The 26,921-nt window shown below is 42.6% G+C and overlaps 1 protein-coding gene across 3 annotated transcripts in view; it reads right to left on the reverse strand.

Moving 5' to 3' along the window:
• KIAA1841 (KIAA1841 ortholog) overlaps positions 1–26,921 on the reverse strand; it is a 155,845-nt gene that overhangs the window by 104,647 nt on the left and 24,277 nt on the right. For all 3 annotated transcript variants that reach the window (XM_030196181.1, XM_030196182.1, XM_030196183.1), the window contains exon 7: positions 2,351–2,511. In XM_030196181.1, coding sequence (XP_030052041.1) covers positions 2,351–2,511 — 161 coding nt within the window. The remainder of the gene's footprint in view (positions 1–2,350; positions 2,512–26,921) is intronic.

Genomic DNA, 26,921 nt, shown 5'->3' on the forward strand with positions numbered 1-26,921 from the left:
TTAGAAAGAAACTCTGAATGTTGACCACCTGATTTTTATACCTTGATGTCTTTACCAGGAGAAACAAAAATCTCTGCAGTGCATGAATATAACACATGCTAAGGTGTCCTTATAACCAGCCCCTCCAAATAACACACCGTTTATGATTTATAACAAATTCCTACAATACCTATGAAAAGTTATTCCGTTATTTATACTTCCATCTGTGTACATCCGTGTGTTGCACAAGGCAGCATGCATGGGCCACATGGCAGCCTACCAAGTTACCTACCAGCTCTAGACCAGTACCATCCGAAAGAAAGTGGCTCTGACCCCGGACTCAGACAGGGAGGCCGCCCTTGGAGGAGAGATAAGTCGGAATCAGGATTAAAAAAATTGACCTCATCGTCGTCGATATGGCAGCGGCTGTGCAGGCGGCAGGCACTAGAACTGAAGCGCTGCACTGCGCGCCTGCCTGTGTGCTCGTGCAGGAGGACGGACGGAGGGCGGATCATTTTAATCAGCTGACTGGGGCGGGCGGGCTGGGCTGGCTAGCGCACACGCACGGACGCTGCACGTCGGCGTCGGATGACGGGAGGAGTCGAGTCAGACAACGGGAGGAGTCGAGTCAGGAGGAGGAGAAACCCGGACAAAGCCAACAAATCAGGAAATCCGCCCGGACTCCCCACGGCGCCCTCAAAAAGAGGGCATGTCCGGGGAAATCCGGACGAATGGTAACCCTACCCCCCCCTGTTACTCTTGTGGTGGTAAATATGAGCCCTCCAAAACCCACCACAAACCCACTGTACCCACATGTAGGTGCCCCCCATCACCTGTAAGTGCTATGGTAGTGGTGTACAGTTGTGGGTAGTGGGTTTTGTGGGGGGGGGGGCTCAGCACACAAGGTAAGGGAGCTATGTACCTGGGAGCTTTTTCTGAAGTCCACTGCAGTGCCCCCCTAGGGTGCCCAGTCGGTGTCCTGGCATGTCAGGGGGACCAGTGCACTACGAGTGCTGGCTCCTCCCACGATCAAAGGACTTGCATTTGGTCGTTTCTGAGATGGGTGTCCTTAGTTTCCATTATCGCCGAAAATCAGAAATGACCACGTTTAAGGACGACCATCTCTAGGGACGACCTAAATATCAAGATCTGGGCGTCCCCAACCGTATTATCGAAATGAAAGCTGGGCGCCCATCTTGTTTCGATAATATGGGTTTCCACGCCCCTTCACCGGGACGTCCTGCGAGGACATCCTCAGGAAAACTTGGGCGCCCCTTTCGATTGTGCCCCTCCAGGTGAACCTAACAATTAGGGTAGTAGGATGAGAACTAGAGAAGCCATGCTTCAAATCTCACTTCTCCCACTGAGATGCTTTGTGACCTCAGGCAAGTCACTAAGCTGCCCCCCCCCCCCCCCCCCCAATTGTAAACTCTCTCTGGGGCAGAGATCCATCTATAGAACCTAAACTGTAACTCACCTCAAGCATGGGTTTGGAAAGGCAAGCATTAAATTCAATCCAATCTCAAATTATTTCAAGAGGAAAGATATTATAAATATGTTTTCTCTTTTAGGTATCCTTTTGGTCCTCAAGATTCCTTCTACTACACTGAACTTTCAGATTAATGCGAACCAGCCTCCATTGGGCAATGGTGTCATCAGCTTTCAGTTGCAGCCATAGGGTTTTCCCTCTTTTTAGAATCTTCTTCCAACTCAGCCCAGTCACTAACCTACAAACTGCAACTCAAGTCATATTTATGACAGAGTATATAATTTCTAAAAATGAACATTTTTTCCTAACAACCAAAGGTCTTATTACTAACCTGCATTAACATTTTAATGAGTGTTAATGTGAATTATGTGCTTAGTTATTGGTATATTTAATGCAATCCTATTTACTAACTCAAGTTAATGCAGATTAGTAAATAAAAAACTACAAATCTGAAAAATGGCACTAAAAGCTATCAATAGCAAGATCTCAAATTAGAGGTCGGTGATTTTATGTATTTAGCCCATCCTAACATAAGCCTCAGGGAAGGTTACAATCAACATCAAAGTCAGACATACAAAAAAAACATAAAATATAACCTCACAATAAATTTAACATATCCACAGACCCTCCTCCCTACCCCCCCCCCACCAAACCACTAATATTCATGAAATTACCCTCCCTCCACTCAGCAAACAAGTCTTCAACTGTTTTTGTACAGTGAGCAGTATCAGTAACTACTGCAGGGTCCAAGAAAGCTTGAGCCACAATCTAAGACACCAAAAGAAAGTACGAGCTATTCAAACCACAATGAATACATGAGTTTGGGATCGTGCTATCATAACAAAGCTTCTACAATTAAGTCCCTCCATTATAAAGTCTTACCTTTTACATTTGTCTTTCCTGTCCTTCAGATCATCTGCCTCACTGTGTGTGAACAGGTCTGCAATGCGCGTTAGTAAATTTGAATTAATACAGTTCATGTTGCAAGGAGTAGACACTATAACACTCATATTTTTATGACAGTACTGAATGCATGCTTCAACCTAGAACAAGAAAGAAAGGTGGAGAAAATTAGACCCTATCTGCTAATTTTCTTTCCTCAAGTCCCCACCCTGCCAAACACAAGGCCTAGAGGTCCGATGAACCTCCAGGCTTCTTACCCCCCTGAACACAAAGCGTCCCCCCCATAAAAAAAACCTAAAATATCCTTGTGTCTCAGTGGGACCCTCGACAGCTGCCCACTAGCCATGGTAGTTTAGCAGTGGGGTGTCCCTCCCTCCTTTCCTCCCCAAACCCAACCCCACCCCTCCCCTCATACCTCAGAATAGAAGAGGGAGGGAGGGACTACCACTCCATCCTTCCTCTGGGCGGATCCTCAAAATGGTGGCGCCCTGCCCGGTGCATCCTGGGATACACTGGGCAGTGCTTAACTTCCATATATAGAAGTTAAGCCCCACCCAGTGCATCCCAGGATGCACCAGGCAGGGCACCACCATTTTGAGGTGGCGCCCAGAGAGAGGGAGGGAGTGTTAGTCTCTTTCTCCTCTATTCTGAGGTATGAGGGGAGGGGAGGGAAGGTGACCCCACTTGTAGACCATCAGGGCTAGCGGGTGGCCGTCAAGTGTCCCAGAGAGAGGGAGGGAGTGTTAGTCTCTCCCTCCTCTATTCTGAGGTATGAGGGGAGGGAAGGTGACCCCCACTTGTAGACCATCAGGGCTTGCGGGCAGCTGTCAAGTGTCCCACTGGACCACCAGGGTATTTTAGGTTTTTGGGTGGTGTGCATTGTGTTTGATATGGGGGGGCTACATGCTGGGGGGGGGGGGGTGAGTGGTCTGGGGATCCACTGGATCCCCAGGACTGACGTTGGCAGCCCCAGCTCACAGTGACAGCCAGGGCTGCCTGACATGGATTGGGGGGGGGGGGGGGAGAAAACGTTAGCCCATTCCATCCATATGATCAAAGCGCAGTGCTCTGATCATATGGACAGAATACCGTCAAACTCATTTAAATATAATTTCATGAGCTCTGAGCTCACAACAGACCCCTCCGATCATCCCACGCAGGCAAATGCAGGGGCCAGTCTGGCGCTAATGGCTTCTAGTGCCCGCGTTTGCTTTTGATCATTGAGCTGCTAGAGTCTACTGGTAAAGCTTCTACTTGGGGATGGTTTAAGCTAACTGTTGAAGTTAATCTATACTTTGCCTAAACCAGTACAGAGAAAAATCTTGGACACTACAGTAAAAATCTCAGGGGAGAGTGAAGAATCTTGTAATAACTCAATAGATTTTACTGATAAAGATTATAGAGGAAATTCTCAAAATATCCCATGTGTGGATAACTGAATATATTCCAAGTTAAGTACAAGTTAACCACTACTAAATGGACTTGGGAAAAATCCACAATTCCAGGAACAACATGTATAGAATTTTGTACGTTTGGGAAGCTTGCCAGGTGCCCTTGGCCTGGATTGGCCGCTGTCGTGGACAGGATGCTGGGCTTGATGGACCCTTGGTCTTTTCCCAGTATGGCATTACTTATGTACTTATATGTACTTATTGCCTTAAAGCTTCTAATGTGGGAACTCAAGTGAAAAGAGAATTGTGCAGTGTTTATCTCAACTCCTTCAAGGAAAGCCTCTAATGCAGCTCTTTGTAAAGAGTGAACGTATCAGTAGTGGATGCATATGAAATTAAATATAAAGCAACTAAAGCCAATTTTTTAAAAGGGGTGATCCGGGAAATTATAGACCGGTAAGCCTGACATTGGTGCCGGGCAAAATAGTGGAAAGCATTATAAATAATAAAATTATAGAACACATACACAAACATGGTTTAATGGGCCAGAGTCAGCATGGGTTCAGCCGAGGGAAGTCTTGCCTCACCAATTTGCTTCATTTCTTTCAAAGCGTGACTAAACATGTCAATAAAAGTGAGCCAGTTGATGTAGTGTATCTAGATTTTCAGAAAGCTTTTGATAAAATTCCTCATGAGAGACTCCTGAGAAAATTAAAGAATCATGGGATAGGAGGCAAGGTTCTGGTGTGGATTAGGAATTGGTTATTAGACAAAAAAAACAGAGGGTAGGTTTAAATGGTCATTTCTCTCAATGGAGGAGAGTGAACGGTGGAGTGCCACAGGGATATGTATTGGGACTGGTACTATTTAACATATTTATAAATGATATGGAAATCAGAATGACGAGTGAGGTGATCAAATTTGCAGATGCTCCAAACTATTCAAGGTTGTTAAAACACATGCGGACTGTGAAATATTGAAGGAAGACCTTAGGAAATTGGAAGACTGGGCATCCAAATGGCAGATGAAATTTAATGTGGACAAATGCAAGGTGATGCACATTGGAAAGAATAATCCGAATCACAGTTACCTGATGCTAGGGTCCACCTTGGGGGAGTCAGTGCTCAAGAAAAAGATTTGAGTGTCATTGTAGAAAATATGCTGAAATCTTCTGCTCTGAGTGTGGCAGCAGACAAAACAGCAAACAGGATGCTAGGAATTATTAGGAAAGGGATGATGAATAAGATCGAAAATACTATAATGCCTTTGTATCCGCACCTTGAGTATTGTGTTCAGTTCTGGTCGCTGTATCTCAAAAAAGATATAGCGGAATTAGAAAAGGTTCAAAGAAGAGCGAACAAAATGATAAAGGGGATGGAATTCCTCTCATTTGCAGGCTGTGATTGACTACTTGTAAACTTTCCTTATTGGCTGTTAGCTCTGAACTAGTGCCAGCCTTCCCTCTCTGCCCCAGTGGGCTGTGTGAGAGACAGTCCAGTCTTGCTAAAATGTTTTGTGATCAGCAGTTGTTCTAGGGCTGATCCCTCCTTAATCTACTATAATTCCATCAAGAGTTTTTCACCATCTTCCCAAGTTATTCCCCTTTTATTTAACCTAAGTTTCTCCCCCTTATTTCCTTTGAGGGTTACAGATTTTCCTCTCACCTGGGCTAAGGTTCTAGCCAACTCATTGCTTCTGGAGTGACTAGATGCAGAAAGCAACAATTCTGTCTAAGCAACTGCACTGTAAATTGGATTTTCTTTGTTTATTCTGAGTACTACAATAAAGAAAGTATGCTTAAGAATTGAGAGTCTACTGGTAAAGATTGTAGAAGAGGAAGGTTTAAGTTGGCTGTTGAAACTATTCTATACTTTGCCTAGAACAACACACTTTTGGATAACTTCCTAAAAGAAAGTCCATAAGCCATTATTAAGATGGGCTTGGGAAAATTCACTGCTTATTTCTAGGATAAACCGCATAAAATCTGTCTTACTGTTCAGAGATCCCAGGTACTTGTGACCTGGATTAGTCACTGTTGGAAACAGTATACTGGGCTTGATGGATCTTTAGTCTGTCCCAGTATGGCAATGCTTATGTTCCTTGGATTACAGGCAGCATGGTTTTGCTAAAAGGGAGATCATGACAAATAAATTTAACCGATTTGTCTGGGTGACTAGGGAATTTGTTGAATGTAGTCTACTTAGATTTCAAGATGCTTTCAATAGCTTTCCACACAGGCTGGGGGGAGGGGGTGTCAGACAACAGGGGCTAGTGGTACATGGGGTTCACACACTGAAGAAAAGGTGATATTGGAGTGTCATAAGGATTATCCTGGGTCTGGTTCATTCTGTCTTTGTCAGTGATGTTATGATGGGATTAAGAGGGAAAAAAGTTTGTCTTTTTACAGACAAAGTTCTGCAACACAGTAGATATCCCTGAGGCAGTAAACAGAATGAGAAAATATCTAAGAAAAAGCAGTCGTCTAATTACACCCACAGGAATTACGCACCCAGAAACTGATTTTTAGGTATTGGTACTGGTATACTGTAGCAAAGATTTTTATCAGTGTTTGTATGAATTGTATTGGGGGGGGGGGGGGGGGGGAGGTTAATTTTTAATCTGCCTCAGACATAAGGGAATAAGTTGAATAGGAATGACAGAATGAAATTAAATAATGCAATACCAAATTACAAAACTGTTATAATTTTTTGTTCACAAACTATTAAATAGGGCAGTTTTTCAACATCCATACAAACAAGCACAGGTTACTTTAATAAATTACAACAATGTAAGAAGGTTTATATAAATCCAAACGAACAAAGAATACTTCTGGGAGCAAACACCTTGACCCAGTCATATCTTGTTCATCTCTCACATGCATATGTAAAAAAAACTGCACTCTAGCATGCAGTTGCCCTGAAATTCTGCACCCAACACAATGCCTCAACAATCTCTGCAGCACAAAATACATTTTTTGTATTGCAGCAAGTAAAGATTTTGGAGGAAATTCATTTTAAATAGCATGGAATATTTGTATGCCATATGTGTCTGGTGTTGATGTCTCTGCAGCCACCCTCTTTTTCCTCCCATTACCCTGCTGTGTCTCCCCTGTGTATAGATCATTTTCTCATCCTCCCTTCAATATGCCCTCCTCCCTTCCCTTAGCCCATTCTTCCTTCAAAATCCTCTCTCTCAGGTCATCTCCCCATCAACATATCACCGTAACTTCTGTCTCCCAATAAGTCCCTTCTTGAGCTTGTCTCATCACCTACCACCTCTCCTGAATTCTCTCCCCCTAGTCTAACTCTGATTCTCCTGTCCTTCCCAATCACCACCCTCCAGTATCTCCTTGTGAGGGGTGTCATGAAATGCATAGCACCCACCTGGAGCTAACCCTGCGGCCACTTAAAGGGTCTGTCCCAGCACTGCTCAGGCCCACCTGCGCCTGTGCACATGCTCTACACTGGCCTATCCTCCACCCCACCGCACTGGGTTTTCTCTTGCCTCTGGGTGAATCTCCCAACCACAAGTTAATTTTCCGGTGGTTTCTAAGGACACCGAGGCCACGATCCCAGGGGTCTCACAGTTCCTAGAAAACACCCACAGACCAAGAACACAAACTACTAGGATTCTTAGTTAGACCAGGACAACAGAGCTAATAACTAATAGGTTTATTATCACAAAACTAGTACAGTGAACGGTGAAAAAAAGGTACACAGCAAACAATAACAGCTAAATTAACAGGTATCAACATTAAAACTAACTAGTTTTACTACCAGAGTAGTACCTGGGGAGTTCAGGAAAATAACTGCTCACAGGTTGTGAACAGGGTGTCAGTGCAGAGATCTTTACTCCCCACCCTCCCTCTCTGATACTGGGGATTTCCAGCAAATACTGGCTGAACTCTGAACTTCAGGGGCAATCAGAGCATTAACACTGAGGGGTATTTGGCCAATAGCTGTGCAGATTACTTTCCTTCAGGGCTTAAGCTGAAAGGAAAACAGTCACCTCTGCAACAGCTTTAAAGCAGAGGACAGACACCACCTGCTGGCCAAACTACTCCAGCCTTCGGTCCCTTTTGTTCCAGTCCTGCTTGTCTTCAGCCTCATCTGTTCCAACCATCGGTCCTTCTGTTCCAGCTCTACTCATCTTCAGCCTCAACTACTCCAGCCTTCGGGCCTTCTGTTCCAGCTCTGCTCGTCTTCAGCCTCATCTGCTCCAACCTTCGGTCCTTCTGTTCCAGCCTTCGGTCCTTCTGCTCCAGCCTGTTCCAGTCCTGCTCGTCTTCAGCCTCATCTGCTCCAGACTACAGTCCTTCTGTTCCAGCCTGTTCCAGTCCTGCTTGTTTTCAGCCTTGACTCCATCCTTCCTTCCATCAGCTATTGACTTGATGTTTCAATTGCTGTTTCTACTTAGTACCTGATAGTTCAACTACTGTTCCTACCTAGCACCTGAAAGTACTTCAAACTTTACTTATGGCCCCTATACACATTCTCTTCCTGGCCCTGTCCCTTCCTAAGCTTTTCCCTCACCCCCTACCACTGTCCATTACAGGAACTCACTGCCCATCCACTGATTTCATCACCTCACCTTCTCTTTTACCCCCTTCCTCCTCCTCAGCTTTTAATCTTCATCTCTTTCTTCCCTCCATTTTTACCTTCCCCATTCTGAGTACCCCACGCTTTCGACACCTCCGTGGCCATACCTCTCCTACTCTCCTCCACTCTCTTTTACTCCTTCTCTTACTCTCAGCTGGTGACATCAATCCCAATCCTGGTCCTCCCCTTCTGCCTTCTTCCTACTTATGCAGATCACATTGTGACATCTCAAATCTCATCTCTATTCCTCTACTTCCCCCTTACTCCTTACCCTTCTCTTGCACCTATGGAATGCCCGCTCCATCTGCAATAAACGTCCCTACATTCACGACCTCTTCATTTCTCGTTCCCTCCATCTACTTGCCTTAACTGAAACTTGGCTCTCCCCTGATAACTCTACTTCTGTTGTGGCCCTTTGCCATGGTGGTTATCTTTTCTCTCACACCCCTCGCCCTGCCGGCCGCGGTGGTGGCGTTGGATTGCTACTCTCTCCCTTCTGCAAATTCCAACCTCTTCTTCCACCCCAGTCTCACTGCTTTTTGTCTTTTGAAGTCCACTCCATCCGCCTTTTCACTCCTCTGCCTCTCCGACTGGCAGTCATTTATCGACCCCCTGATAAGTCTCTTTCTTCCTTTCTCACTGACTTTGACGCCTGGCTTTCCTTCTTCCACGATCCTACATCCCCTTCCATCATTTTTGGTGACTTTAACATCCATACTGATAAGTCCTCTGACTCTTATGCTTCCCAATTCCTTGCCTTAACTTCCTCAATCTTCAACTGTGCTCCTCTGCACCCACCCACCAAAATGGTCACTGTCTTGACCTTATCCTCTCTTCTAACTGTTTTCCCTCCAACTTCTGTTCCTCAGTTCTCCCCCTTTCTGACCATTACCTATTAACCTTCACACTTAAGCACCCTCCTCCCCAGTCCCACCCAATCTCAACCCCCACGTCTAGGAATCTTCAAGCTATTGACCCCCTTACTCTGTCCTCCTGTGTCTCTAACCTTTTCCCTTCCATCACTCTATCTAAATCTGTCAATGAAGCCGTTTCTTCCTATAATACCATCCTCTCCTCTGCTCTGGACACTCTTGCCCCTTCCATGCCCCGCCCTACTAGGAGGCGTATTTTCAAAACACTTAGACTTACAAAGTTACATAATAACCAGGCCATACATATTCCGCAAATTAGAAAAGAAAGACGGAAGTCCAAAAGACACCCGGCCTGGTTGAAAAGTGAGGTGAAGGAAGCTATTAGGGCTAAAAGAAACGCCTTCAGAAAATGGAAGAAGGAACCGTCTGAAAATAACAAGAAACAGCATACGGAGTGTCAAGCAAATGCAAGGCACAGATTAAGAAGGCCAAGAGGGAGTATGAAAAAAAGATAGCATTAGAGGCAAAAAAACATAGTACAAATTTTTTTCGGTATATTAAAAGCAGGAAGCCGGCAAAAGAATCGGTTGGGTCGCTGGATGACCGAGGGGTAAAAGGGGCGATCAAGGAAGACAAAGACGTAGCGGAGAGACTGAATGAATTCTTTGCTTCGGTCTTCACCGAGGAAGATTTGGGTGGGTTACCGGTGTCGGAAATGGTATTTCAAGCGGACGAGTCGGAGAAACTTACTGACTTCACGGTAAACCTGGAGGACGTAATGGGGCAGTTCGGCAAACTGAAGAGTAGCAAATCTCCTGGACCGGATGGTATTCATCCTAGAGTACTGATAGAACTGAAAAACGAGCTTGCAGAGCTACTGCTAGTGATATGCAACTTATCCTTAAAATCGAGCGTGGTACCGGAAGATTGGAGGGTGGCCAATGTAACGCCCATTTTTAAAAAAGGCTCCAGGGGAGATCCGGGAAATTATAGACCGGTGAGTCTGACGTCGGTGCCTGGGAAAATGGTAGAGGCTATTATTAAAAACAAAATTACAGAGCACATCCGAGGACATGGATTACTGAGACCAAGTCAGCATGGCTTTTGTGTGGGGAAATCTTGCCTGACCAATTTACTTCAATTCTTTGAAGGAGTGAACAAACATGTGGACAAAGGGGAGTCGGTTGATATTGTGTATCTGGATTTTCAAAAGGCGTTTGACAAGGTACCTCATGAAAGGCTACAGAGGAAATTGGAGGGTCATGGGATAGGAGGAAATGTCCTATTGTGGATTAAAAACTGGTTGAAGGATAGGAAACAGAGAGTGGGGTTAAATGGGCAGTATTCACAATGGAGAAGGGTAGTTAGTGGGGTTCCTCAGGGGTCCGTGCTAGGACCGCTGCTTTTTAATATATTTATAAATGATTTAGAGATGGGAGTAACTAGCAAGGTAATTAAATTTGCTGATGACACAAAGTTATTCAAAGTCGTTAAATCACGACAGGATTGTGAAAAATTACAAGAGGACATTACGAGACTGGGCGGCTAAATGGCAGATGATGTTTAATGTGAGCAAGTGCAAGGTGATGCATGTGGGAAAAAAGAACCCGAATTATAGCTACGTCATGCAAGGTTCCACGTTAGGAGTTACGGACCAAGAAAGGGATCTGGGTGTCGTCGTCGATAACACACTGAAACCTTCTGCTCAGTGTGCTGCTGCGGCTAAGAAAGCGAATAGAATGTTGGGTATTATTAGGAAAGGTATGGAAAACAGGTGTAAGGATGTTATAATGCCGTTGTATCGCTCCATGGTGCGACCGCACCTTGAGTATTGTGTTCAATTCTGGTCGCCGCATCTCAAGAAAGATATAGTAGAATTGGAAAAGGTGCAGCGAAGGGCGACTAAAATGATAGCGGGGATGGGACGACTTCCCTATGAAGAAAGACTAAGGAGGCTAGGGCTATACAGCTTGGAGAAGAGACGGCTGAGGGGAGACATGATAGAGGTATATAAAATAATGAGTGGAGTGGAACAGGTGGATGTGAAGCTTCTGTTCACGCTTTCCAAAAATACTAGGACTAGGGGGCATGCGATGAAACTACAGTGTAGTAAATTTAAAACAAATCGGAGAAAATTTTTCTTCACCCAACGTGTAATTAAACTCTGGAATTCGTTGCCGGAGAAAGTGGTGAAGGCGGTTAGCTTAGCAGAGTTTAAAAAGGGGTTGGACGGTTTCCTAAAGGACAAGTCCATAAACCGCTACTAAACGGACTTGGAAAAATCCAAAATTCCAGGAATAACATGTATAGAATGTTTGTACGTTTGGGAAGCTTGCCAGGTGCCCTTGGCCTGGATTGGCCGCTGTCGTGGACAGGATGCTGGACTCGATGGACCCTTGGTCTTTTCCCAGTATGGCATCACTTATGTACTTATGTACTCACTTATGTAAGTCTAAGTGCTTTGAAAATGAGCCCCTAGGTGTACCAAACCCCAGCCTTGGCTGACCTCTAAAATCCGCTACCTTCATTCCTGTGCCCGCTCTGCTGAACGTTCTTGACTTAAATCCCGCACCCTTGCCGACTTCATTCATTTCAAATTCATGCTAAACTCCTTCCAGTCTGCACTTTCACGGGCCAAACAGGATTACTTCACCCAATTGACAAATTCCCTTGGTGCTAACCCTCAACTTCTCTTTGCCACTCTGAACTCTCTTCTCAAAGTGCCTCCGTCCCCAATTCCCCCTTCTCTTTCTCCTCAGACCCTAGCTGAGCACTTCCACGATAAAATCCATAAGATCAACCTTGAATTTTCATCCAAACCCTCCCCACCTCTTTCTCCCTTAGCTCACACCCCCTACTCTCCTTCCTCTCCCTCTTTTTCCTCCTTCTCTGAAGTTTCTACTGAGGAAACTGCCCTTCTTCTTTCCTCCTCTAAATGTACTACCTGTTCCTCTGATCCCATCCCCACTTACCTACTTAACACTATCTCTCCTACTATCATTCCTGTCATCCGTCACATCCTTAATCTTTCACTCTCCACTGCAACTGTTCCTACGGCCTTCAAACATGCTGTTGTCACTCCACTCCTTTAAAAAAACCTCACTTGACCCTACCTGTCCCTCCAACTATCGTCCCATCTCCCTTTCCTCTCCAAATTACTTGAATGCATCGTTCACCGCCATTGTCTTGACTTTCTTTCTTCTCAACCTCTTCTTGACCCACTCCAAACTGGTTTCCGCCCTCGTCACTCTACTGAAACTGCACTTACCAAAGTCTCTAAAGACCTACTGCTGACTAAATCCAGAGGTCTCTATTCTATCCTTATCCTTCTTGACCTATCTGCTGCTTTCGACACTGTTGACCACACCATACTCCTAGATACGCTATCCTCGATTGTGAAGAGACGGCTAGACGAATTTCATATTTAATATAAAAAGTTTACTCATTTGTTTAGTGTACAGGCTGATTACCATCAATAGGGGTAGTCAGGAAGCATTTCTGTACTCAAAGCACATCTACACACACAAGCAATATACAGCAAGCTTAAGGCAAATCAAAAAATGCTATAGACAGACAAAGAAAAATTCAAAATGCTTACTTATTTCTTTGTTCCACTCTCCTTATAATCTTCTCCTGATATCACGTGCTTGCAGGCTGTACCATACCATAAATCCTACAGCAGAACATATGCTGCATCTGGTTCCCATTATCCCACAGACTTTCTGGAGCCTGCCTTTGGCTGATGTGGGCCTCATGTCTCAGGAGATTTAGTTTAGTGTTGAAACAGCTTGTTCTGCATGATCTTTGAAGCTTTCCACTTCTATTCTTTTATGCTTTTATTCAACATTTTTATGCTTTTATTCAACATCCTCCCTTTGAGGACTGATATTCCAGGCCTCAACACATCTGTTTCAGCTCCAGTCTGTTTCCTTACCTCCCTTCTAAATCTCTTCCCCCTTGTTATTTATGATATGCTGTGCCTGCAAGCTCTGCCTTTTCATCATCTTTATCATACATCTTTCAATATTTCTGCTGACATTTTAAAGTTCTATTCATTCTTGATTTCAGTTATCATTATCATTTTAAAAGCATCCTGGCACATCTTTGCAAACATGCTAATACATGTTGCATTAAACAGATTCAATTGTACTAGGGTACAAAATTTATATCTCTTGAGGTATATAATTTATAGGACAGTGAGCTTCATCACAGGGGAAGTACACTGTCATTCATTCTTACTTTTCATTAGCTGATGTGGCATTAAAAATTACACAAATTAAAAGCATAACATTCATTGAATCAGTTGTTACAACATTCTGCGTGTAAGTGCACTTTATCGGGGGAATGTGTTCAGTTGTCATACTATTAATCAGACACCAACATGATGTCTGTGGGTACTTGTCCATAAGCAAGGCTTGCTTATAAATAGTCTCATTTGTCCAATGAAGTCCCTTACACAGGTATTATTGGGATAACAGACATGATTTTATCATTGTAGTCCCATATATCATAGGCCGCTGTAACAAGTCTATATGTGTTCATTGTCCATTAACAAACAACAACATCCCAATACCATCATGTTTAGGGACATGATGTTTGTTTATTCTTTGTCCATTTCAATATTATTAGTTCGTCGAATATCTGATAAATGTATCCAAGAAGTATGACCTTCCAGACGGGCAGCGGTCTGAGTAAGGGCTGTGATAGCAAAAGGTCCTACATACACAGGATCCTTCCATGTTTTATGTGTAAAGTTCTTTCGCAGTACTAGATCACCTACTTTAAAAGCACAAACATCATTAGTAATCCCTGCCTGTGATGCTACATTTGTTCGGATCATATCACTTGTCAGGTTCAACATCGGTTGTAGCTTTTGCCAGTACTGAGTTGTATTATCAGTACTTGCTGTCTGCATCGGGAAGAAATGACGTCCTGTCTGAATTTGGAATGGGGACAATTTAGTACGCCCATTGGGTTGGGCCCGTATTGTCATTAATGCTAATGGCAATACATCAAGCCATGTATATAATTTTCCCACCATTTCTTTATTGAGAGATTTTAGTAAGACTCTCAACTTTGTTTTTAAAATGCCATTGTAGCGCTCCACCAAACCATTGGAGGTGGGGCGATACACTGATACTTTCCTGTGTGTTAAACCCATAATCGTTTCCATTTCTTTCAAAACACTGTTATTAAAATGTGTCCCGTTATCAGAAATTATTCTAGACGGACACCCAAGGCTTGGCATAATATGAGTTATCAGGCATTGTACCACCTCATGTGCTGTCTCCCTTTTACATGGAAATGCTTCTATCCACCTTGAGAAAGCATCCACCCAAACTAACAAATACCTTTTTCCCTGCACTGGAACAATCATATCGGTAAAATCAATATACCATTCTTTTGCTGGGCCTTCTGGTATTGGAAGTGTCCCAGGTGATATTTTAGGACCTCGTTTAGGTATGTTAATATTGCATACCATGCAATTTTGCACAACCTGTTGAATCAGGTTATCAATTTTTAAAGTCCAAAATCTTTGCTCAAATTGTTGCCTCATTGTTTCCTTATTCCAATGCATGGTTGCATGCCACTCAGCCAATACCTTAATCGCCTGGCTCATTGGCATACAAGGTAATCCTTCTTCTGTATTAAACCATTCACTTCCCAATTTCATACATCCTCTCTTCAACCATTTTTCACTTTCCTGTCCCTCTGGCTGCCACATTTCAATCTTATCTACATTCGTAAGTGGCCCTTCCTGTGTCTGTCTAGTATTATACAAAATCTTTTCACTTTGCTTAACCACCTCCGTTGCTGCTGCATCAGCCATTGCATTACCTAGTGCCTCAAAGGTTGGCCTTTCAGTGTGGGCCGGGGTCCACACAACTGCAGTTTTTCTACCTTCACATTCCCTTCTTGCCAAAATTTCAAACAGCAATTTCCAATATGTGTAATGTTGTAGATTTTTACCTGCACTGGTTATCATCCCCCTACGCTGCCATTTTAATATATGATACTGTAGTGAACTTGCAACGTAACCACTATCAGTATATATAGTGACATTTTGAGTCATATCAGTGTGTTGTAAGGCCGTAATAACGGCTAAAAGTTCAGCATGCTGTGCAGTCTGGTCAGGAGGGGTTTTATATTGTACTTGCATTATCTTTCTTAGATTCTCATCTACCTGCACGCAGGCAAAGCCTGCAACAGTCCTTTCACAAGCTCCATCTGTAAACCATATTAACCCATCAGATAAGGGTTCAAAAGTAAGACAATGAAATGTAGGGATTTCTATAGTATCGATCTCACCCTCTTGATCGACAGGAAAAAGCAGATCTATCTTATTTCTCTGTTCTTTAGTTAATGGTATTATTCTTATATCTTGTCCTAAAAGTACTGCTTGATATTTTCCAAATCTAGTGGCTGTCAATGCCGTCTGGCTAGGGCTCAACAGCGTTTTAATCGTGTGGTTAGTATGTATTACAATAGGAACAAAAGGCATTTGTGCTCTCCATTTGCCTATTGCTGCCACAATAGCTGTCAATAACTTTGGTATTTCTTTCATTCCCTTTTCCACATGATTAAAAGAGCCTGACAAAAAAGCTACTGGTGCATTTACTTCATTATTTTGATTAATCATAGCTGCCCAACTGTTTCCCATGTCTTTTACCCACAAATGCACAGGTGATTGTATATCTATTACTGCTAAAGGTCCTGGGGATAACAAATCCCTCACAATCTTAGCCAGCACTATTTTATCCTGCTCTTCCAACACAATTAGTGTATTCTTTGGTGTGGCTGCGGGCAGTTTCAAATGTTTATAAAGTCTCATTACTTTTTGTGTATAATTTGGTATCCATTGTCTGCAGTAATTTAACATTCCCAAAACAGCACGTAACTGGGTAACTGTTTGCGGTACCGGAGTCTCATTTAAAATAGATATAACTTCCGGTATAATGACCTTATGTTCTGCTGACACATTTTGTCCTAAAAAGGTGACAGTAGACTGAGCTATAACACATTTCTCCTTGTTACATTTATATCCTAACTCTCCTAATAACAAAAATAATTTTCTAGTCCATTCTAGGCATTCTGCTTCAGTCTCAGCAGACAGTAGAATATCATCTACATAGACAAACAATGACACCGTGTCAGGCAAGTGACTCCTGAAATCCTTTAAATCCATCATTAGTTGTTTTGAGAATACGGATGGACTATCAGTAAAGCCTTGAGGCATCCTAGTCCACCTGTATGCCTCATTCTGTACTATAAATGACGTCAAATCCCTAAACTCTGGATGAAGAGGTATTGAAAAGAATGCATTAGACAAGTCAATAACAGTGTTATATGCATATATATTCTGGGTATGCAAAAGAGTAGCAGGATTTGCACAAATCGGAAATTGATTTCTTGTAACTTCATTTAGCTCTCTTAAATCATGTACTATCCTTACATTGTTTTCTCCTTTCGGGACCGGAAACAATGGGGTATTGTACGGGGATACTGAAGGTTCAATAATACCACATTTCAATAATTTACCAATGTGTTCCAGGGTTTTGGATACTAATTTAGGTCGTATGGGGTAAGGGTCTTGCTTCGGCCCCTGTGCCCCTTCTATTAATTCTATCTTATGGGGTTTTGTATTTACGGCTAGTCCATATGGTGAATCACTTGTACTCCAAATATGTTGCGGTAATTCTTCCATAACCCTTACTTTATTTTCATTATTCAACTGTTGAACCATGGTGAGCAAGCTTGGTATTTCTTTATCTCCAAAATCTAAACACAATCCTAATTGAGACAACAAGTCTCTACCACACAAATTTACTGGGCAATCAGGTGCCACTAAAAAGGGTACCACAGCCTCCCTTGAACCGTGCGGTTGGCATTCCAATCGCACCAGAGTCGGTTCTGTTAGCCTTTTTCTTTGTTCTATCCCCGTAAATCCCACTGTTGTTCTATACTGATTTGAAAGCTTAACTCCCAGTGGTTTTGCACATAACACAGAGGTACTCGCCCCTGTATCTATCAAAAATCTCACAGGAGTTCCATATTTGCCAATTGTCAATGTAATAAAGGGTTCCCTTGTGTCTAATCTGAAAATCATTCCCTCTTCCTGACACTGGTCTGCTTCCAGTCAATAACATTGGTCTGGAGTATTCTGCCAAGTTGGAAAGGCATTTACAGTGCCCAGTCTCTGTACTGCAGCCCCTGGTCCCTGTGATTGCGTCGCCGGCTGCTGTATTGCAGTCTGCGGGGCACTCACAGGCATCCCTACTACTTGTGGCATTAATCCTTGCTGCGTCTGCATTTGTACTTGGGGCATTCCTGCATTCTGATAACATTCTGAAGCATAGTGACCAAATTGCTGACATCCCCAACATTGTACATGTGCCCTTCTATTAGGTGATGGTCCTGATCCTTGCATCCCTCGACCTCTACCCCTGCCTCTAACCATGCCTCGTCCCCTTGGTTGGTATGGCCGGCTATATCCTGGTTGTACATAGTAAATGACCTGTGGAGGTGAGGCAGAGGGCATTACCATTGTTTCCTGTTTTTTGTTTCTATCCTGTTCCTTGCTTTCCAAATCCTTTAACTGCATAGTCATTAACTTAGAAGTTAATTTAGCCTGTTCTTTCTGTGGGGTCTCTATCAGTTTACGATGCACATTACTAAAATGCATCAATGTCTCTCTTATTTCTGGCCACGGCTTTGAGGACAGGGCAATGACAGCATCTAAATTCTTACGCATATTATCAGGCAGTGTGGACATGAATAGGTGTAAAAATACTGCTACATTATGATCCACATCTGCATCTTGCCCTGTTTGAGCCTTATACAAATTTATACATTTTGTCAAATGTGCCGAAAAATCAGTTTTAGGGTCCCATTTATTTGCTGTTATGGCTGAAAAATCAATCGGGGTTGGATACATCACATGCAGAGCTGCAGAAAGAGCAGCCTTACTATTCCCTGCGTATACATCCCCATCCACAGTATGTGATGGCAGGCGCTGATATCCACACTGCACTGCCAGTTGAGAAATACTGATACCCGATGCTGCACATAAAGCTTTAAAATCTCCAATAGTCAATTGAGTCCCTGCAGTTGCCTGTTCTATCCCATCTAACCACATACGAGCTCCTTTCACTATACTGGGAATTTTTGCAACTAAAGTTGTAACATCTACGGGGGTGTATGGTTTGTAATGACGTATTCGATTGCCAGCTGCGTCTAAGCGCGTCATAACTGGCATGTGTAAAGCACTACTATCTAAAGCACTGCAAATCTCCTGTTTACCTTCCTCTTCCACCTCTTCTTCAGCCTGTTTCATTTTGTAAAACCAATCGTCCCAGTACTCCAGCCCTGCTTTAATAAAGTCCAGGCTTCCCGCCTTGGGGCAATATTTATTTATTACTTTTGTCAAATTCTGTACATCCTCATGTGAGGTAGGTCCTCCCTTATCACAGGGGAAAAGGAGGTTTTTAACTTCCAACAGGTTCTTAATAACTCCCCACCATTCTGCCCCATATTTAGTTTTATCCAATCTCACAAGTTCTGCAGCTACATAGGTTTCCTTAAAAATTGCCTTTGACGGTCTGGGTGTCAATTTGAACAGGATTACCTTTGGTTTTTGTTGAGGTCTCGGGACTAACCCGTAGCCGTCCCTCAGCCTCAAATTATGTTGACAAATCATATTGTTTAGAGGTTATTAGAGATTTTAAATCACCTCTTTCCCCTATTAGCCCTACACACAAAACTAGCTAGGACTGTGCCTAATTCAAACCAGATGATCTCTTAAAACTGCAGAAATCTCACTTAAAAAAGAGTCAAACAAAGTTAAATTGCAAAGACATTCCACAGAGAACTAGAAACAGAATAACACATATTTTAAAATAAACAGAGATCAGAATTCCCTATAAGACAAAGAACTTATTTAAATCTAATCTAAAACAATCTTTTAAAAGGAACAAAACAAATTTCAGTTCTTCCTGACCTTTCTAACCTGTACACCCGAGAAATCAAAACCAGATGACATTCCTCAACCTTCAGGCTGAACCAAAGGCTGCTTTTCCTGTTCTTGCTGTATTTTTTCAACATCTGCATGGAAAAGATCTGCTGCTACAGAAAATAAATTCCAAATTGTAAGATGCTTCTCTAAGCTTTTCTTCTTCTTTTTATTTTCTTGTAAGTATTCCAGGAGAGATAATAATTTTGGACGATCAAACGATCCATACTGAGACCAGCTCAAAACAGAATCTTTTGCATCATATTTGACCCATTTGTCATGTGTTTTTTCAATCTGTTTTTTTTCTAATGGAAATAATTCTATGACATGCTGCAAAGGGGAGCATTGTTTTGAACTATCTAAATCTAAATACATAGCATATACAGGGGGCTTTTCTTTCTTATCTGCTCCTTTCCCTTTCATTTTATTCTGACTATTACAATTTCTCCTATAAAGCCACAAACTACAAAAATATACTAATGCACTTAAACAAAGAAAATATACAAAAAAGAAAACTACAAAGCTAAACAAACATACCACTAATAAGTCCACAATGTAAGCTTACTCACGCGTCTTCTTATTTCTCTTTAGCAAGCTCAGGAGTCGTCGCCTGTATGTCCACGTCAGTAGGTTGATCACGTCCACTTACGTGGTGCACAGAAATCAGGCGTAAACAACGCTTGCTCTCTCTCAGAATCCTATAAAAAACTTCGTTAACAACAAACACTTAATTTGTCCTTCGTCTCGCCTTCTCTTTTCCGTGTGCGGCCTACTCCTGGCTGGCTCGCCACTTGAAGAGACGGCTAGACGAATTTCATATTTAATATAAAAAGTTTACTCATTTGTTTAGTGTACAAGCTGATTACCATCAATAGGGGTAGTCAGGAAGCATTTCTGTACTCAAAGCACATCTACACACACAAGCAATATACAGCAAGCTTAAGGCAAATCAAAAAATGCTATAGACAGACAAAGAAAAATTCAAAATGCTTACTTATTTCTTTGTTCCACTCTCCTTATAATCTTCTCCTGATATCACGTGCTTGCAGGCTGTACCATACCATAAATCCTACAGCAGAACATATGCTGCATCTGGTTCCCATTATCCCACAGACTTTCTGGAGCCTGCCTTTGGCTGATGTGGGCCTCATGTCTCAGGAGATTTAGTTTAGTGTTGAAACAGCTTGTTCTGCATGATCTTTGAAGCTTTCCACTTCTATTCTTTTATGCTTTTATTCAACATTTTTATTCTTTTATTCAACAATTGGATCCTAGGGTCCTGTTCTTTCCTGGTTCTCTTCCTATCTCTCACTTTGCACTTTCAGTGTTCACTCTGGTGGTTCCTCTTCAACTTCTATCCCTCTTACAGTTGGTGTGCCTCAGGGTTCTGTCCTTGGACCCCTCCTCTTCTCCATCTATACCTCTTCCCTTGGTACCCTGATTTCATCCCACGGCTTTCAGTACCATCTTTATGTGGACGATTCTCAAATCTACATCTCCACCCCTGAAATCTCATCCTTAATCCAGGACAAAATTTCATCCTGCTTGTCTGACATTGCTGCTTGGATGTCTCTTCACCATCTGAAGCTAAAACTGAACTTCTCATTTTTCCCCCTAAACTCTCTTCCCCATCTCTGTTAATGGCTCTCACATCCTCCCTGTCTTCTCGGCTCGTAATCTTGGTGTCATCTTTGATTCCTCTCTCTCCTTCTCTGCACATATTGAACAGATCGCCAAAACCTGTCGTTTCTTTATCTACATTAGCAAAATTCGCCCCTTCCTTTCTGAATACGCTGTCAAAACCCTTAGCCACACCCTTGTCACCTCTCGCTTGGATTATTGCAATTTACTTCTTACTGGTCTTCCGCTCAGTCACCTCTCTCCTCTCCAGTCTGTCCAAAATTCTGCAGCACGGCTTATTTTCCGCCAAAACCATTACACCCACACTAGCCCACTCCTCAAGTCACTTCACTGGCTCCCTGTCTGCTTCCGTATACAGTTCAAACTTCTCTTACTGACCTTTAAATGCATCCATTCTGCAGCCCCCCATTACCTCTCCACTCTCATCTCTCCCTACATTCCTTCCCGTGACCTCCGCTCGCTGGACAAATCTCTCATTGTCCCCCTTCTCCTCCTCCACTGCTAACTCCAGGCTTCGTTCCTTTTCTCTTGCAGCACCTTATGCCTGGAATAAACTTCCTGAGCCTGTACGTCTAGCTCCATATCTACTTGTCTTCAAATCTATGCTGAAAACCCACCGTTTCACTGCTGCTTTTGACTCCTAGCCACTACTCATTGGCCTCCCCCCATCCCTTGTTCCTTCTCACCCAGTACTTCCCTCGCCCTTAATTGTCTTGTCTGTATTATTTAGATTGTAAGCTCTTTTGAGCAGGGACTGTCTCTCTATGTCAGGTGTTCAGCGCTCCGTGCGTCTGGTAGCACTATACAAATGCTAATAATAATAATAATAAATTACAAGCATGAAAATCCCATTTCACCACAAGGGAAGTTTATAGAATTCTGCTCCTCACCCTTAAGAACAGTCCCATAGATAGCCTGAGCCACCTTAAGAGCACTAGTCCCACCCAGGAGCAAGTGAGCTGGGTGGAGGAGTGGAGCCTAAACCAGGAAGTATACAAAACAAGGCCTGACAGAGGTTAAGGAGACCCAGAAAAAAAGAAGGAATTGAAGCCCAGTGTATGCCACCTCCCATGATTAAGAACTGTGACCTGGCTGAGGTAAGCTGCTTTTGCTTCTCCTTTGAGACTGACAAACATTGCTCTGAGGTACTCAGAGAAGAACTGTGAAGGACTCATAGGCTGTGTTTGAGGCGGGGCTGTCCTACCTGCCACAGACTGTGTTCAGCCTGAGGCCTACTTAAGACTGCTTATTGAACTACAGAGGCCATGCTCCTTCCTAGGTTGAGTAGGCAGTAAACAGCAGGCTTTCACTTCTGGTAAGTGGTTTGCTGCCTACACAATCTGGGAAGGAGCACAGCATTGGATGTTTATGTAGCTGCCTCTCCTGGCTGAATTTTCTGCAGCCAAACTCCCCTCAGACCCGCTGCCTTGCTGAACATTGAAGCTGCACAACATTTTGTGTGTGTGTGTGGGGGGGGGGGGGGGACAGGGATCTGCAGGACCATAGGGGTGGAGGGGAAAGGAAGAGCTGACAGGGAGCTTCTGCACCATAGGGGTGGAAGGGAGAGGGAGCAGGAAGACACTGGACCATAGGGGTGTAGAGAATAGAGAGGGTGAGGGGTGCAGAGATAGGCTGATGCTGGACTACTCATGTGGGTGGAAAAGGGGAGAGAAGATGCTGGGCTACAAGAGTGCAAGAAGGGAGTGGGATGGAAGATACTGAGCATGGTGGAGCCATGAAGGAGAAACCCTGGGGGTTGTCAAGGATATAAGTGAGAAAAGGATGGTCACTACAGAGACTAGAAATGTAGACATGGGGGTGGATAAAAGAGAAGGGAATAGAAGGCAAGAGAACAAGTGCGACAGAAGAGCTAGAGAGTGAGAGGAGGAGAAGGAAGACTGAAAAGTGAGAGAGTCAAATCTAAGTGGGCAGACAAAAGAGATAGAGATGACATACGTCAGATATGAAGTAAGGAATAGAAAATAGGAGAAAAGTGGAAAAGGTACAAATGGACAACACCCATTGGAAAGAAAGCAGAAATTGAAACTGGGACCAACATGCATGGAAAAATAAAATGCCCAGAAAAACTAAGTTAGAAAAAAAGTGTTTTATTTTGAATTTATTATGTGGACTATATTAGCTTTGGAAAGTGTATCATGGATGTCTTTGAATTTTATTCAGTTCAAGACAAAATGTATTTCTCCCATGTTGTGGTACATACCTAGTTTGACTTCTTGGGGCTCTCAGTTCAATTTTTCTCTTTAAATTTCTATTTCTAATTTATGATCCCTTGTTCTGTATTTGATGAGGGTCCATCTGTGTTTTGCGTCTGACTGAGATGCGGTATTCCATTTGCATCTGTGTTCAGATCTACAACAGTCCCACTTATTCTGTTTTACCAGGAGTGGGTGTATTGGTGTTCTAGGGCCCTATGTAATATTTGTGGTGCTACCTATTCTTTGATAGGGTTCATGTTTGAATCATAGGAATTAGTGCTATGATTAGTGCTAATTCGTTTTGATACATCTATGTTGAGTTACAAGTTTTTCAGTTTTTTTTTTTTCACAATGTGCCCGATTGTGGAGAGATTTATGTTGCTATTACTCAGATGTGGTAACTTCCACGGAGAAGATGTGCGAGTTCTGATCTGCATCCATTTTTATTTTGGGGGGGGGGGAGATAAGCTTTTTGCATATGCAGAGGATGTTCACATTCGATTCATAAGAACTGCCACACTGTATCAGACCAAAGTGTGTCATATATGTGGGCATTGTCCGCCAGGTGTGTCCCAACTGAAAAAAGGTGGGGAATCATTGCTATAAATGAATCGGACAATAAAAGCCTGCCATGGTTATTTGGTCTTGGGTATATATGGATATTTATGTAGAACATAAAATGGCTGCTTGAAAAATATCCTCCTTCAATCAAGTACATTACACTGTTCCACAACTTTACAAGTCATTTTTTAGCCTAATTTAATTAACAAGGCAACTATGTGAGAAGTCCAAAAAGCATCCCTTTTCAAGCTTATTTTAGAAATGCAACACAGATGCCTCTGTGCCTTTATACAGCAGATACCCCAAACAGCAGGCAAATGTCAATGCACAAATTTATACCTCTTCCAAGGTTGGTGTAAATGGGCATATGTAACTATGTATTTTATTAACTGTATACAATGCAGATTCTCCCAAAGAAGAGTTTGAAAACTGCCTCCATACTATATTTAGAGGCAAGCTGTCACTAAAGAACTCTGTGGTTTAAGTAGCAGCTTACTGCCCGAACTCTTTTTTCCAGGGCTGCACATTCAACATGTTTTTAATGTGATTAACTCATTATAATTTTAACATGCATGTAAAACATTTTAATGTGTTAATCGCATTAAGCTCCCTGCTCCTTACCCCGCTCCCTATATTCCTCTCATCCACTTGGGATCTCTCAGTATCATCCTTCTAGCATCTCTTCTTCAGGATGGTGATCAAGTAGAAAAGTACAAAAGTAAAACAACAAATATGAACAGCGCCATGTAAGAAGAGTACAGAGGCTTTTAAAAAAGCCAATGATTGAAAAAGGCTGGAAGGAGTGAGGTATTGGTCACTGCTCCTGAAAAAGAAGGCATATATCCAGCAGTGACTGAGGTTCTTTTTCCTCTGTAATGAGCGATTCTCAAATGGGATATTTAAATTTGTTCAATATGGTGATACTAGAGCCCAACTAAGGAATGTGTTATTTTCTCTGGACCAAACTTACTTTCTTGTGCCATTACCATCCAGCTGGATAGGCAGTGGCTTAAAAGGTGGATGATAAAAGATTTTTTTTTCACATATATATCCCACGTTAGCCCAAGCAAACTCGGTTTCAATGTGGCTTACATTTTAAAATACAGAGAGACAGAATAATAGAATTCAGTAACATCATGTGTCTGAAACATTTAACAAAGTTGAGATTAGCACATATACCCAACTGGGCATTTAAATGTCCTTTAATGATGCCACATGTTCAGAAATCATAGCCATAAGTATAGACAGTTATTCAAACATTATCACATGCACACAGGCATCCATACACACATTGCAAAAGTAAACAACTTCTACAGAGTACATCTAAAACTTAATTTTATTTCCTCATTTCCATCTTCTAAAATTCTACACAGCAGATGTACAGATCAGTAAGACCCAAAACAGTCCAAAACAAGTAAAGTCAGACACAACACAGTTTACATCTAATTGTTCAACCACCCTTAGGATTTGCCTTTCGGTTTAAAAACAATACCATGTGGGAGGATGGGGGGAGGGTGAGGGAAGGTGAAGAAGAGGGTGGACGGGGGAATAGAGAGGGTGGGGGGAGGGGTGGGATGGTTGGGGGATGGGATAAAATGTTAAAATGATGATGACGGGCTGTAGTACTTTGACTTCCCAGAGTGTATATTTTCGCATTCGAGTTTATGTATTTTCAGACTATGGAAAGTGTTTTTTGTTGAATTGTCATCAATAAAAAAATGTTGAATCATAAAAACAATACCATGTGCATGTAAGTTCTGGATACACAAATTAAAACAAAGTTTAAAGCAAATACCCATATGTAATACTTGGTAGCAAAACAGTAATGGAATATTCACATAGCAGGCAGCCTGAGCCAACCGATTTATTTTCCACCGAACATAATTAACTTTGTGTGAACTTTGCGGCTAATAGTGTGCTAAAATGGACAGAACTTCTGCATGAAGGAAGCTCTTCCCTCATTATTCAATACCTCTTTGTGAAATAGTAGTAATAAAAAAAAGCAAGTGAATTTTTATAATATACCACTGCATTCCAGAAAAGAAAAGAAGCAAGCTCCCACATACCATATTTTTCTTTTGATGTAAACACAGGGGGGGGAAAAAAGATGTTAAATGCTCCCTGGTTTCAACCTAATTAATCTTTAAAAAAGCTTTGTACTTGTAAATAGTAACTCTGATTGTTGCGCACCTGATTCTTATTACATGTCTGTTTTGGTAGCCCTCTGCATGAATATAGAGTCCCTCCCTATAACCAGCCCCTCCAAATAACACAATGATTACGAATACTACTTCTGTGTATATCCGTATGCTGCACAAGCTGGCATGTTTGAAAATATAATTGATATCAAATAAAAATGCTACCAACAATAAAGAACAACAACGTGGATGCAGCAGCAGCTCATAGGTTTGTTTGTTTTGGGTGAATGGGGATGACTGCTGCACGGTGGAAAAGGAAAGGGAGATAAACCTAACTGGCTTCAGCTTTTTGATGTTATGCCATCTCCTGTCTCAATCTAACCTCCTTGAACCCTCCTCTGTGGTTTTTCCATGGACAGGATCTTCTAGCCACACCTCTGAATATACGCCACGATGACGTGCGTGACCCGGCTATCCAATAGTAATGCTTAAAAAGTAAAAGCAATAAAGTTAGCACATTCCCGCCCAGATATGCAGTATAAATACCGTATGACAGCCCAGACCAGTCAGTTTTATTTTTTCCGCGCTGACAGATGACCCGGTATTTTTTCTTTTCAGTCAGTCAAAATTTGTACTATCTCACAAAAACACGGGATTTGACGACTTTAGAGCAAGTTAATATATAAGATTTCTAACCAATCTTTACCAGTTCTCTCTTTACAGATATCGGAAGTTATGGAGAATAATATTATCCCTGCTCTCCCCCTTGCCTTTGTGCCCGGGGATCAGGTGACTTCAATTCCTGCTCTCCCCCTTGCCTTAGTGCCCGGGGATCAGGTGTCTTCCATTCCTGCTCTCCCCCTTGCCTCAGTGCCCGGGGATCAGGATAATGTTGGCTGTAATGGACAGAGAACAGATGCGCATAAAAATATGGCTCGACTTTACAGCGTATAGGTAAGTTCTCTAACCAAATCTTTACAAGTTCTGTCTTTACAGGTATTGGAGGGTTTCAGCTGTTATGCAGAATAATATTATTCCTGCTCTCCCCCTTGTCTTAGTGCCCGGGGATCAGGTGACTTCAATTCCTGCTCTCCCCCATTGCCTCAGTGCCCGGGAATCAGGAC

The sequence above is a fragment of the Microcaecilia unicolor genome, chromosome 3, assembly GCF_901765095.1.
Source record: "Microcaecilia unicolor chromosome 3, aMicUni1.1, whole genome shotgun sequence".
NCBI lineage: Eukaryota > Metazoa > Chordata > Amphibia > Gymnophiona > Siphonopidae > Microcaecilia > Microcaecilia unicolor.